The following is a 13,394-nucleotide window of genomic DNA, read 5'->3' as shown; positions in this document are numbered from 1 at the left end:
GAATGCAATAAAAGCTTTTTCCCATACGTAGTTATAAGGCGAAATGGAATTCTCCTTTCCGCATTGTTATTACTTCATTTGTCAAACATCTCTACCGCAAAAATTCGTGACAAAAGCTTTTTTCACAATTTTAAAAATATTTTTCATCACGTGTGCCAAAAATATATGATGATAATGAAATAAATTTTTATTATTCGACATTACATCAGGGTACCACTAAAGTTTTCAATTTACTCGGATTAAAAGGTTTTAATAAAAAGGAAAAATAGATGAAAATAAATAAATTTTTTTAATTACATATTTATTCAACGAAATTTAAACTTCTTCCATATTTCTTGATATTCAAGAAATATTCTTCTTTTCAGGCGGCCAAAAAAAAAGAAGGAAAAATGACAAAAGAAAGAAGTCCAAAATTATTAAATATCAAATGAGGTCTGTTAATAATATTTTATTTGGTATTGATAATATTGTAAATAATATTCTTCTTATTCTAAATATAAGATCCATTTTGTAGTGTAATTTATCTTTATGAGACTCATTTTATAGTATAATTACATAATAAAATATATCTTATTTTTAGAATTAAAAGAGTAACCAATTTTGTCATTTAAAAAAAAACCCATTTAATTCAGTCGGTTGATTCCAACGGGCAAAAAATTGTGAAGGCATGGCTAATTGAAATCCTGGCCTCGGCATGGCGCGCCAATCACTTTTGCGCGCCGACAGTTTCGCACTACCAAATTCCTGCCCTCGCCTCCGCTCCCGCCCTTTCTTTGACGTGAGTCCTCTCTGTAATCTTTTTTTGGGCGATCGCATGCCCTATCCTTCCCCTCTTTCCCTCTCTTCCCCACTTCTCGCTTCTTTCCCGTGAGAGCACGGTGCTTCCAAAACCAGAGCCTTCTCCTTCGTCTTGGATTTGGTCTTTCGTCTACTTCCCCTGCAAGTCTCGAAAACAACTGTGTTGTACCCGTCCTATGCCCGTGCAGACAGCTTCGGCGCAGCCACCACAGTTGGTGATACCGTCGCCGCTGCAAATGGTGTCGGTCCAGAAGCACTTTACAGAACCCAATCGGGATTTTGTGAAGTGGGCAGCGGGAGTTCGGTCTCTCTTCCGGGTCAGGCGCTTCTTTTGGTGCACATTGTCTGGCTCATTGTTCGGTATGGTTTGGTCTCTTTTGATTACCCACTGACGCTTAAAACTAATGATCCCAGCCTCTTAGTTCAAATGTAACCTGTTGTAGGAAACAAAAATGAAATCGAATGAACGAATTCATTCACAGACCGATAATAGGGGAATGGGTATTTAAATTCTTTGTTTGATGTGTGCCTGCCGAATCTTGTGGAGCAGGGAAAGTGAAATTTTATCGACTGTTTATGGCGTTGTATTCGTATTTCGCAGTCATGCTATGCTGCACATGGTCGTTCTTTTTAGCGTGTGGCCTTTTGTGCTTTTCTCTGTTCATATGTTTAGATTATAATGTCAGGCTACAGTGCTAAATTCTGATGTTGAGAACTCTCAAGTCTCAATGCTTTCTAGATAGGTGTGCAAAAATTGTGCCATAATTATCTGATTACCTATCTTCGCCCGGTTGAATGATGTTGCAGTGGAAGTAGTGGAAGGTGATGTGAGGAATGTTCTCTGCGATGCTGTAGAAAGACATCATGCTTCACTGCTGGTCGTGGGTAGTCATGGTTATGGAACTATAAAGAGGTAAAGTTGAAATTCCTTTGGTTTTCCCACAACTTAGACTGCAATAGTACGTGCTTCAGCTCATCGTTGCTAGTTTTAGGTGCTTATCTTCACTTGTATGGTTAAATAACGTTTGCTTTCTCCATTTTCATCTGGCTTTCTTTAAATTCATCCTGGTCCATGGGCATACTTTTCGGGAGTCTTTATTTGGTTGTTGGGAGGTTGTACGTGCGTTACTTTGTACACAAAAGAGGGGCTTCTGGTATTAATCTTCTTTGCATTGATATTCCTTGTTAAATACTGACCAGAACTTCTCGTACTGTGTATATCAGTTGTTCTCACTGACATGGGGAATTCATGTATTAGTTGCTGCGGATTTCCTTAATTTCAGATTAAGCATGTCATGGGGAATTTCGGATTTTTTTCTACCAAAAAGAAAATGGTATACGGGATCATTCTGCAAAAAAAAACAAAAAAAGAACTCAATAGAAGCTAATAACAAAGATACATTAAAAAATTAAACTTTTGAGGAGAGATGACTACAGAGTCTTTCTTTTTTCTATTTTTGATGCTTATCCATATTTGCCCATTTATGATTTCTGGTCTCTTCTGATCTGTGGTATGCTTCTTGTTGCTGTTGTTGTTGGTTTTGTGTGTGTGTGTGTGTGTGTGGTGTCTTCTTGTTCATAAGCCAGCCTCTGTTGTATTTTGGCTGTGTGTAAGGATTTTAGCTGCTCCTACAAGGCTCCAGTTGGATGCTATTAACAGTAAAATTGAATGCTTTATATGTTCTTCATATGCTTCATGTTGTCACCCAAAAAAGGTTTATATGTCTAATAACCGTCAAATTCTTTTTCTAGTTTATATATATCTTAGTTAATACTTGAAGATACTTTTGAAGAGTATAAGATGGTATGATATAGCCACATTAGCTTGTTATGATAATCTACTCATGGAAAATTAGATGTTGTATGATGCTAGCTTTAACACTTATGGGGTGCAAGGAACAAACATCATTGAAGTGCCAATGGCTTCATTGCAAGTATTAGGTGTTACTTGGACCTTTAGTCTTTTTGTATTGGGGAGGGGTTAATGCATTTCATGGCATTGAGTGGATTAAGTTTTTGAAGAGGTGATAGCGAACTAGCGGCATCTTATTGTGAAATTCAAGGCAAATGGAAAGATGTGAGCGTGTTAGGTGATCCTATCTTTGTCTAAGAACCTACTGTTCGTTGAGGTAATGATTAGTCTATGACTGGTGGAGGTCAAGGGTTCTGCGTTTAATTTGGGATAATGACCATTCAAGTAGGTGATGAACTGATTAATTCTATTTGAACAAAGGAGACGTAATGACTGGCCAAGGAGTATCCTTCCAGTTTTTCACAGATTACCATGTAATCCTGAGGCAATTCTTAAATTGCAAACAGGGTTTCGAGATCTGTGAGTTCCTTTGCTGTCATTTCCCAAATTTCTCATAGGACTCTACCTCCCTTGTTTATAGAGTACTTCATTGGGCATACGGACACTATGGTTATTGACGGGGTTAGCACACCTTTCAAGCACATCGTCTTTTCCTTTGTTTGACTTTTCATGTCTTGTTGCCTCTCTTTCACTACACTGAAGGATTTGGACCACTCAATGTCAGGGCTTGAGTTTTCTCCCCCCTAACTTGGAAAGTTATAATGTTGGAGGCAGATAAAGTCCATGAACATTTGATGTGGGATTCCATCTTATTTTATATATATTTTTTAATAGTGTATGCCTTTTATGATTTCTCATTGAAGTACAATCATTTTATTGTAAGAATTGGGCGTTACTTTGAGGTTTTAAACATGAATTGTGACAATTATTAGTGTCAAGTACTATTGACCATTTCATATTTGAGTATTGTTTCCTAAAAGGTGTAGCTTTCTCGGTATGCTTCTTTTCTTCTACTTAGCTTGAACTTTAAACCTCATTAAGGAGTGTCACGTCTCTTCCACTTAATGCAACAATTGTTCATTGTTGAAAATAGGGTTTGTTATATGTGTGAAGATGCAAAACGTTATGTTCTAATATGCCTTATCTTTTTTATAGTGGTAGTTGCATTTATAAAGACGCTTTAATTGTTGTCAGCTATCATATATAATTTATGTTAGGAAAGGCACCTTTAACTTCCCTTTTTTCCCCTTATTCTCCCATGCTAATGTTTTGTGAAAATGCTTCAAAGGAATCCTATTTATAGGTTGATGCTGCTTCTAATAGAAGTCGGGTTGGGAGGGAAGGCCAATGTAAGCACTCTGATATGCATCTAATGTAGGGTATGAATGAGATTGGTATCTTTATGTTTTTTATTGCTCCCTCCATTTTGTTTTGATGTACTATATTTTTCTCTCGCAAAAAGTCAAAAACTAGTTGAAGAAATTGCCCCTTCCTCCAATTCCCTTCCTCAAATGGTGGAAACACTAAAGTCAAAATACAACATTTACATTTAGCTCATGATAAAATGATTACACTTAGAATTGATTTGTAAACCTAGCAGATTATGGGATCTTTGAGATTGAAGTCCTGATTTGTATGATTTCCTCCATTTTGCTTTAACATGTATTTCACTTATACACAAATATTTTAAAAAAATCTTCCTGCATTTTTTAAATCTAAAATTTAGTCTGGGAACTCTGTCTTTACTGTTAATTTTAAGTGGCTAAAATGTGATTATAGAAATTAGGATCCTATTCCTATGCTATCTTATAACCAATTTGTTGCCTTGGAAAATGAATAAATGAAGATGGGAAAAATATAAGAACACAATGATGTGTGACTTGGTAGTGCCCTTCTCCTGGCCTAGACATATTGTTTATATTTCTTGCATGGATGCATGTTATTTCATATTTAGTCCAGGTTGCTTTTTTGAATATGATAATGTTTGCAGGGTTGATATCCCATTGGACGCTAATATTAAAGTTGTCTAGACACGTGGGATAATTGGAATTTCATGCATCCCTAGGGAAGAAATCACATCCACTAAAACAAGATGGATTTCAACTAATTATCCAACATGACTAGGGGGGCTTGATGTCAAATAGTAAGCTCCATCTACTACTAAGCCGTGGGGATTTCTTAATCTCATTTTCTTGTTCAACATTATAGGATTGATGCATATGATCTTTCTTTCATCTTCAAACCCAAAAATGCAATAGCACTGTACAACGGGTTTTTCATCATTTAATTTAACTTCACATTAGAGGTGCATGCACATTTGTACAAAGAAAGCGCAGAACCTTTTACTTGTATGGCTCCTCATAGCATGCAAATCTCAACTTTGGATTTCTTTCTTTGATACAATCAACTTTGGATTTTAGAAGTCCTTTTTGGATTGGCATTATGGGATTTTGGCTTAAGATTTCATATGTAGGCTTGTTTGCAAAAGGAAACAAGGTTGTCACCAAGGAACAATAGCAAAATTAACTACAATCTTAGTGTGGAACTGATATTTAAAAGCTTTCGTCTCCTATTACTTGCCAAAGTCATTTAGAGAAGCGTCTATAGCTGATAAACTGAAAAGAATGACAATTTGTCTTCAGGTATTACTGAAATATTTTCCTCGCATGTTTGAATGAGGTGAAATAATGTGTAGTTATAACTTCATGATTATATCACGGTATAGTTTTGTCTCAATTCTAGGGGTGTAATCCCATTTCCTCCATCCCCCGCTTCTAAACCAGAAGGGATGAAAAGAGATTTGAAAAAAAGAAGAAGATAGAGCTGGTTATGAGATCAAAACTCATCATCCTGATAGTTGCTTATGAGTGGCCTTACAGTTGCAGGAAACTTTCTTGGAACCAACTGATGTGTAATTGTAAATAAATTCAAATACTTCAAAGATTGTAAACGGTTACTAACCGTTAGGAGCGTTAGTTAGTAGGCATTAGTTTCAGTCAGGGTACCCATAGTACAGATTTGATTTCATAGTTCTTCTCAGATCATTTCTTCTATCTCTCTTTTTCTATTTCTATTCTATCACCAACCCTGAGTTTGGTACGCATTTTAACCAGCCCAACAAGTTGTTGATATTGGGTTTTGGGCTAATTGATAAGCATTCCAAGGCATGAGCTTGAGTTCGAGGCAAGGCCAGCATTTTTGTTCCCTCTTCTTCTTTCATCTCCTAACTCACACCTTCACTGAATGCTGAGTTCCGTGTGAGTGATTGTAGAACAAGTCCTGTGGGCCTGAGGACTCTCACTCTCAATAACGATCGAACCAACCCTTACTTGGATGATTAATGGATTCTATTCCACATGGCTTCTGGTATGCACTCCCTTCTTGTTTTCCGATTTTGGAGGAGCGTGTGCTCTTTATTTTGTGCCGTCTTGATGATTTTTTGTGGTTTCTTGTTCAGCTTTTATCCTGTTTTTCTTTTTCCTTTCTGGTTGGATTTGACGTAATTTATGTCTTCTTGTGATCATTTGCATTATTGTTACGGTGGGAATTCGAATTGATGTTGAAGATCTTTATAACGTCACACAATTGATCTTCTCATCTGTGGTGCTATTATTTGCCTGTGCATCAGCGATTGACAATGCTGGGCTTGTTTCTAGGAATCTTCTGTTCCGAAAGTTTTCTTTCGTGAAATTTTCTTGGAGAAACTTTCAGGTCCTTCAGCAAGACGTTCCACATTTCCAATACATTAACGTCATTGCTGGTGCATAATGAAACGGAGGACCTGATAGATTAAGCATCTACATGTGTACCTTTAGAATTTTTATGACGGACTACTGCTTTGTCTTTTTTCAAGTACTCTGTTCTGAAAAATATTGTCATATTCGTTGTTTTTTTAGCATCTTCAATTGGCATAGAGAAATCGCATACTCCTTTGTTTTATTATGTATATGCTGATGTGGAGGACCTTGGATTTGAGTACTCAGACGAAGAACAATAGGGGCAGGATGTTCATATTGAGAATCATTTAGATGATATGCAGGTTTGGTTGAAACTGATCCAGAAGGTGCACTTGCTGGGTCTTCTGAGGTAGTGCGCATGGAAGAAGAGAAGGCTGACCGGTAAGAATCGAAGAGATTAACGACTAACATTAACATGATTTTTTATACATGTTTATGGGCACTCAAACAGAATGGCACGTCCTCCTTCAAAAGGGAACTACTGATGTATGAGAACCAATCCACCACTTGAATATCTTATCGAGCACACTATAATAAATTTGAGATTTAGGCATCCTATTACCTCAGCGTCCATCAATTAGCACCCCCCCCCGCCAAACAAAAAAAAAAAATCTCTCCGTCAACTGAAATGAAACATTGTAGCAGTCTTTGTTTGTTTTAACATCTTATACCCATTATTCTTATTTTACGTGTCAGGTGCCTAGTTTTTGCCGACATGCTGATGGAGTATGAGGTCAATCCCTTTGATGAACAAGAAGCAAAACCGTAAGTCGTTTGCACCCTAATTTAGGGTATTCGTCTTTTTCATTTTTCTTCTGATTTTGCCTTTCTTGAGTTGTGTGTGCTCAGATACAAAAATGGCCCGGAAATTTTGGGAGGGACAAATTAAAGAGCAGCCTATCAGTGGAATGAGATATTGGAATTTGAGAAAATTCTAAAGGTAAAGCACCTGAGGGTGGCACAAGATTCTCATGCGCCAATTTGTCCTCATATTATTATGTAAATGTTTATTTTCCGAACATAACTTTCCAGAGTAACAGAAGAGCCGCTATGATCCATTTGTTAGAATTACGTTGGAGATCTGCTAAAGAATTTTAGAAATCACGTCTCAGTGAAGCTCAGCAAACTTTGTGCGAGGATAATGATTGCGTCTGTCTGGACGGTGTAAGTAATGCCCTCCTGTCAGTTGAAGAGGTTGAATAAATAAGGGGGCATTATGGAACTATTTGCCCATTGCGGAGAAAACAAGCTGAACATTATCTTCTGGACTCTGGCTGCTTTTTCGCCGTACCTGGTTGCATGGGATAGGTCACTAAATACTTTGGTAGTGTTCTTCACATGGTCAACTTAAAAAGTCAATGCATTCCCCCCTTCCCTAACTTGTAGATTTACATGTCGAGTTGGGCGCTTGAGTTATGTTTAGTCCAATTTGTATATTTTATTAAACCCATTCATTCACAGGAGCTCAAGGATCTCGGAGCATGATGTTGAGCAACTATTGGTCTCTCTAATTTTGGACGTCAGAGTTCAAGGATATATTGATCAAGTGAACCGGCTATTAGAAATTTAGAACGCTCGGATAGATAAGCCTTCTTCCAATAATTTATATTGTAATGACATTATCCTTTATACATTTTTTAAATAAATCCTGACATTTTTATTTACATTAAAAGCATGTGATGCAGGACTTCAGGTCGAAAGGCATGGAAAAAAAAGTCGCTGTTAACAAATTGAGCACGCAACTTAAATGCCTCTATCTTTTTTTTTTTTGACGGAAAAATGCCTCTATCAAACTATTAGCCAGGGTTAATTAAATGGGCGTCTCGTTCCCTAGGTAATTCTATCTTGCGAAACTCAACTTGTAACTCGTATTTAATATCATCAGTGAAGGTAATTTTCTTGAAACATTCATTAATTTGAATTCACCTAGTTATGTGAAGCTGAGAATATCTACCAGAGGTATAAAGCATTCCCCTCCACTCTATTAATACGATCAATGTTTAATGATCATTTGTGCTAAAGCTGGGAAGCCCTGGTCCTGGTAATTCAGATGTTCAGACTTGGGTTACCTCTACAACTTCATCTTATTAATCCATTCCCTTGCTTCAAAACTGACTGGCACTAATTGCTTCTTCAAGCTTGCTGTCCTTCACTTCCAATATCTTTTCTCCATTGATTTTTTCGTGATTTCCATCTGACACACCACAGGTGGAATGGAACACTTCTTTGATCCAATTTCGCAACTGAGTGGTGGCCACTTCATCTGCATGCAATACAATGCAAGGTAAATTTGTTGACTAGTTTAGATAACAGATTTTTTCTGCGTATGGAGAAAAGGAGGGGAGAGAGAAGACCTAATCTCGGCACGGTGTGACCTTGAGGGTGCCTTATTATAAGGGAATTGTCAAAAGCCGTGGCTAGTTCTTCTGAAGGCAGTTTCAACCAGTCTTTTTCCCCAATGAAGTGGACAGATTTAACCTTGATGGTGTCCTTGTAGGCAACATCACAAATGCTCGGATCTCTGAACTTTGATCCTGATATTGATACGAATAATTTCATGGGCGGATGCTCCTTTAGCAACTTCCCCTGTAAACCCCATGTTTCTCCTTCAGTATGGTATAATTCAGTATTCATTATAAGATAAAATTACAATAAGTAACTACTTGCCTGTGCTTGGTAACCCATCAGAAGTGCCGAAAGTGTTGCACCCTGGGTTACAGATAAACACACAAGGAGAAATCATGTCTTTCCGTTAGCTAAGGTAAAATCAGTAAATATGGGTGTGTGGGTAAGGGGCGTGTGGGGCCCCTCCCCCTCCAAATGAGAAAGAAAGAAGCAAATGTGGAGTTGAAACTCGAGATGGCTTGTGAAAACGTTGTGTTAATTCGTCAGAAACTCAATGATATTTGGACCAGTATAACATGATATTCTGTTTTCTATGTATCATTAACCTTGAGACTATTCGCTCTTCTGTCTTTGTACCAAAGGTTTTAGCATCTATACGGCCGGTCAGCGCTAGCAAAATAAATTCAACTTTAATCTGAACAAGCTTTGAATTAAGGAGCAAGCATGGATGCGTACCTGGGAGAAGCCAAGAAGCCCATCAAAGGGGCCATTGGTTGTGATGTATTCGCAAAGGTATGAGATGCACTCCTCCAAGTTAGTGTACTCCGTAAAGTCCTAAATAATGTGTGTTGAGCAGCTTATTTCTTTCTTTTTATGAGAATAAATCTATTCATAGGAGTATGAGCTGGAAACTTCATACCTTGTTGAATTGAAACCACTCAAAGTAAGGTGGAGGGAATATGCCTTCAATGTCAGACTTTCCTCCAGCGGGAAATTTACCGTCCGGAAAAACCTGTCATGATCAACAGTTTGATTGATATTCTTCTAAATCTCTGCCTTACTTGTGGCTGTTTCTTTGTATGAGAAAGAGGATTTGAAATCTGACTGAAAAAGGAAGACATATTACCAGCTCAAATTGATCAAAAAGAGAAGGGTCCCACTTGCTGATTTGCTTCTTCAAGAAACTGCCACTAGTCCTGAATCCATGGAGGCATAGTATTTTCATCTTCCTTGCATTCTGACCTTCCATCTTTGCCTCTCTTTTGTTTCAGATTTCTTCCCGGTTGGCCGGAGTACAGCTCCCTTGGGCAGACTTTATTTATCCCTTCTTGCTGGCACCTACCTCCATATATTTATTGAGAATTTAACTACCTACCTCCGTCGAAGTTATTTGACTTAGCGGGATGGTGTTGCACGTGCTAACTTCTACCACTACTGCGCTGCTCCAGCAGCCACTTGTATTGCTTTCTCCTCTAATCCCTTCCATTCATTAATTGATCTCACTCCAAAATAAATGTAATTATAAAAAAATGTCACAAATAAGTGAATAGCATAGACCTGATTGAATTTAAAGTAAGAAATGACCACTTTTAACTTGTTATTGGGATTTGTTGGTAGTTATTTTTCCAAGATAAGGTGGATTAAAATTTTATATTTGGACTAAAAATAAAAGTGGACCAACAACTAATATATATATATATATATATATATATATATATAAAAGATAGGAGGGAGTCGGAAAAAAAGGAGGAGGAAAAGATAGGATGGAGTAACAGGTTACGTTTTCCAGAACAAACTGAATTGGATCAATTTGGGCTTGGGCCACCTTGGAAAACTATAGCGCTAAATTGTGAGATGTGCTGCACCCAAAAAAATGGAAACATCTATAATTAGCGATTAATAAAATTTATATGCATACATATTGACATTGATCGCATTACGATTACAGAATAGAGTATAATAATATAAATATTTGTTAAATTATGAGATAACGCGATATTTAGTACTACCTCCGGTTCTAATTATAAGACCCAGTTGACTAATTTGAGGAGATTAAAGAAAAAAGTTAAGTTAGTTATTTGTAATAAATAGGTGTTGTCTTTCCTAAAATATCTTTACTAATCAACTATATTGGCTAGGACTACAATTATTAGAGGGACTATCTTGGGAAAAAATGCATAAATATGAGAGACAAAGTGGATTGGGGTCTTATAATTAGGACCAAAATAAAAGTCAAACAAGGTCTTATATTAAGGACCGGAGGTAGTATGATATTACCTCTGGTTCTTAATATAAGTTTGTTTGATTTTTATTTTGATCCTAAATATAAGACGTCAATTCATTTTGTCTCCTATATTTATTCATTTTTTTTAAGATATCTTTATAATAATAGTAGTTCTAACCAATATATTTGATTAGTAAGAATATTTTAAGAAAGACAATACCCATTTATTATAAATAACTAACTTAATTAATTTTTTTAATTTGTTCAAATTAGTTAACTGACTCTTATATTAAGAAAGAGAGGTAGTAGAATGTGTTCAGCCAAAAAAAAAAAGTATGATAGTAAGATAAGGTATCTTACATGACAATATTATTATACGTTACTATTTACAAATTATAAATGATGCAGATCATTTAAAATATGGTCTGAACATATTCCTTCTAAAAGAGCATGGCTAAATAATAAATTACATTTTATGGTAACGATAAAAGTTGTTGCCTCGCAGCCGCCTGCCAGCGCCAATGAACCCTTCAAGAAGCGGACCTCCCAACGGTCGCGCCAGCGCAACACCCACATGTAGCCTTGGCTGCAGCTTTAATTTTATAAATAAATTCAAGCAAAAAAAAAAAATGACAATCATAATTCATTATAACCTTTAAAAATGGAATAAGCAATATGAATTTTGTTATTTTCTTTTTCTACTTCAAAAACTTATTATAAGATTCTTTTTATATTTATATTTTAATTTTAAATTTAGCAACAATAAAATAAAAGAAAATCACAAATATAGACCATAAAATTTAAAAAATTACAAAGAAGAACCTGTTCATAAAAATTATTGTCAAAACTTATACTATTATTATTAAAACCCAATAATAATGTTATAATGGATTCATATTTATAATTTTTCATGTTTTACGGTTTTTATTTGTTATTTTTTCATAAAATAATAGTACTATACTGTATAAAACATAGAGGGTGGGTCCTGGGTAGAGTTCGTCGCACGTCCTGACGCTCACCTCATCTCACCAGGCACCTAACGTATCCTTTTCGTATTTATTTGGTTGATTATTTCCATTTCAAATCTCAAATTCCGAGCCAAGGGACGCTCCCCTGCTTCTTAATTTATTATCCTCGCAACTTTTCCTCCTTGGACTAAACTACCCCTTCCCAATAAGAATTTACAACTCTGCCACCATTTTGCAATTACGGAATTCTGATTCTCTCCCATCGTCGTTTATGGGGCATTGAATGTCTCTTTGTATTTGTATCAAGGAGAAATGGGCCTTTCAAGTCTGGCTCAGAAACCACCTCGTTCCAGTGGTTTTTCATTCAAAATTTAAGAAATAATTGCTTTTTGGTAAATTACAAGCATCCTTCCTTGTTTTGCCCTGAAAGAAAGACGGTGGATGGATATTGGATTACGAGCAAAAGGAGAGACAACTTTAATTTCAAATCATTACGACGTTTAAAGTGTGCCTTTGTTTCTCCTTCGCGCCGGGCAGAATCCAACGTGTGCTTCACGGCCACCTAGAGCGCGTGGAGAAGCTGTCTTCTTGCGAGACATAGAGAATCCAACGTCTATAAATCCACAGCATCGGGCTAGCCCCACGTCATTTCAAATCAAAACTCCATTTATAGATTAAAAATTAATGAAGATATTGATATTAATAATTAATTAATATGTTATTTTAAATTGTTATTAGCGCTTCCGTTTCATCTAGTTAGATTAAATATATTTTCTCCCCTCAGGTCACCGCATCAATCATTCGAGGCCATTGTTTTCACACACTCTTCTTCTGTGTTTCACAATCTTTCCCTCACCTTCCCACCCCCTTCCCTCTCTCTGTGGCTTTAATTTCGCACCCGAAAGCCTCTGATAAGGTGAATTTCCATCTAGGTTTTCCAGTGATGTATTCTCGTCGTCTTGTGTGGAACTGTTCGAGCAAATTGTTCTCTTTCTGAGTTCATGTGGAGGTTTTGATGCTTCCTTAAGAGTTTTTTTTTCCCCTCCCAAACATCGTGCTCTGTGTGCTTATGCTTTTCCTATACGCTGAGGCAATTTTTTTTTTTTTTTAATTTATAAGCTCATGCGCCCGATTTCTTTCTTGCTCAGTTAGGAATGTCGAGATTCTTGGGTATAGGGTGGCGCATTAGGGTTTTACCATGCGATTGGTGATCTGCAAGTATCTTTTTCAAATTCTTATTTGATCTTCTTTCTTCTTTTATCGGGAAAGTTGATTATTTAGATGGCATGATATGCGGTGGATGATATCAGGTTCTGGAAATCTTTGTGCTTGTGCCTGCACAAAAAATGCTTTTATAGCTCTTGCAGACTTTTCGAGTCATCTGGGTTTTACGAATTACATTTGAGTTAAGCAGTAAATTGGTAATATTTGTGTGTGGGTGTGAAGATGGGGGCGGTGGTTACGTTTATCTTCTATAATCTATTTGAAGCAGATTTGATGTTCAAGCT

General features: G+C 36.6%; 1 protein-coding gene and 2 long non-coding RNA genes across 3 annotated transcripts; 2 read left to right on the top strand and 1 right to left on the bottom strand.

The window, feature by feature from the left end:
* Positions 1 to 1,040: 1,040 nt before the first annotated feature.
* On the top strand, positions 1,041 to 3,939 carry LOC114729935 (uncharacterized). The gene is made up of 3 exons (XR_003738795.1): positions 1,041 to 1,158; positions 1,606 to 1,711; positions 3,915 to 3,939. It is a non-coding gene; the product is annotated as an uncharacterized LOC114729935 (long non-coding RNA).
* A 1,760-nt stretch (positions 3,940 to 5,699) lies between these two features.
* Positions 5,700 to 7,416, top strand: LOC114729928 (uncharacterized). The gene is made up of 5 exons (XR_003738794.1): positions 5,700 to 5,977; positions 6,595 to 6,729; positions 7,045 to 7,113; positions 7,198 to 7,288; positions 7,381 to 7,416. It is a non-coding gene; the product is annotated as an uncharacterized LOC114729928 (long non-coding RNA).
* A 773-nt stretch (positions 7,417 to 8,189) lies between these two features.
* LOC114729962 (dihydrofolate reductase) lies at positions 8,190 to 9,953 on the bottom strand. The gene is made up of 6 exons (NM_001422329.1): positions 9,821 to 9,953; positions 9,614 to 9,706; positions 9,430 to 9,528; positions 9,016 to 9,057; positions 8,703 to 8,934; positions 8,190 to 8,611 (listed from the first exon to the last, which is right to left on the bottom strand). Exons 1-6 carry the CDS (start codon positions 9,941 to 9,943, stop codon positions 8,454 to 8,456), a joined length of 747 nt encoding a protein of 248 aa, NP_001409258.1. The 5' UTR covers positions 9,944 to 9,953; the 3' UTR covers positions 8,190 to 8,453.
* Between the last annotated feature and the right edge of the window lie 3,441 nt (positions 9,954 to 13,394).

The sequence above is a fragment of the Neltuma alba genome, unplaced genomic scaffold (assembly GCF_004799145.2).
Source record: "Neltuma alba isolate B1F8T4 unplaced genomic scaffold, ASM479914v2 tig00002494_pilon, whole genome shotgun sequence".
NCBI lineage: Eukaryota > Viridiplantae > Streptophyta > Magnoliopsida > Fabales > Fabaceae > Neltuma > Neltuma alba.
The sequence above is the reverse complement of the archived record's forward strand: the minus strand, read 5'-3'. Positions and strand labels throughout refer to the sequence as shown.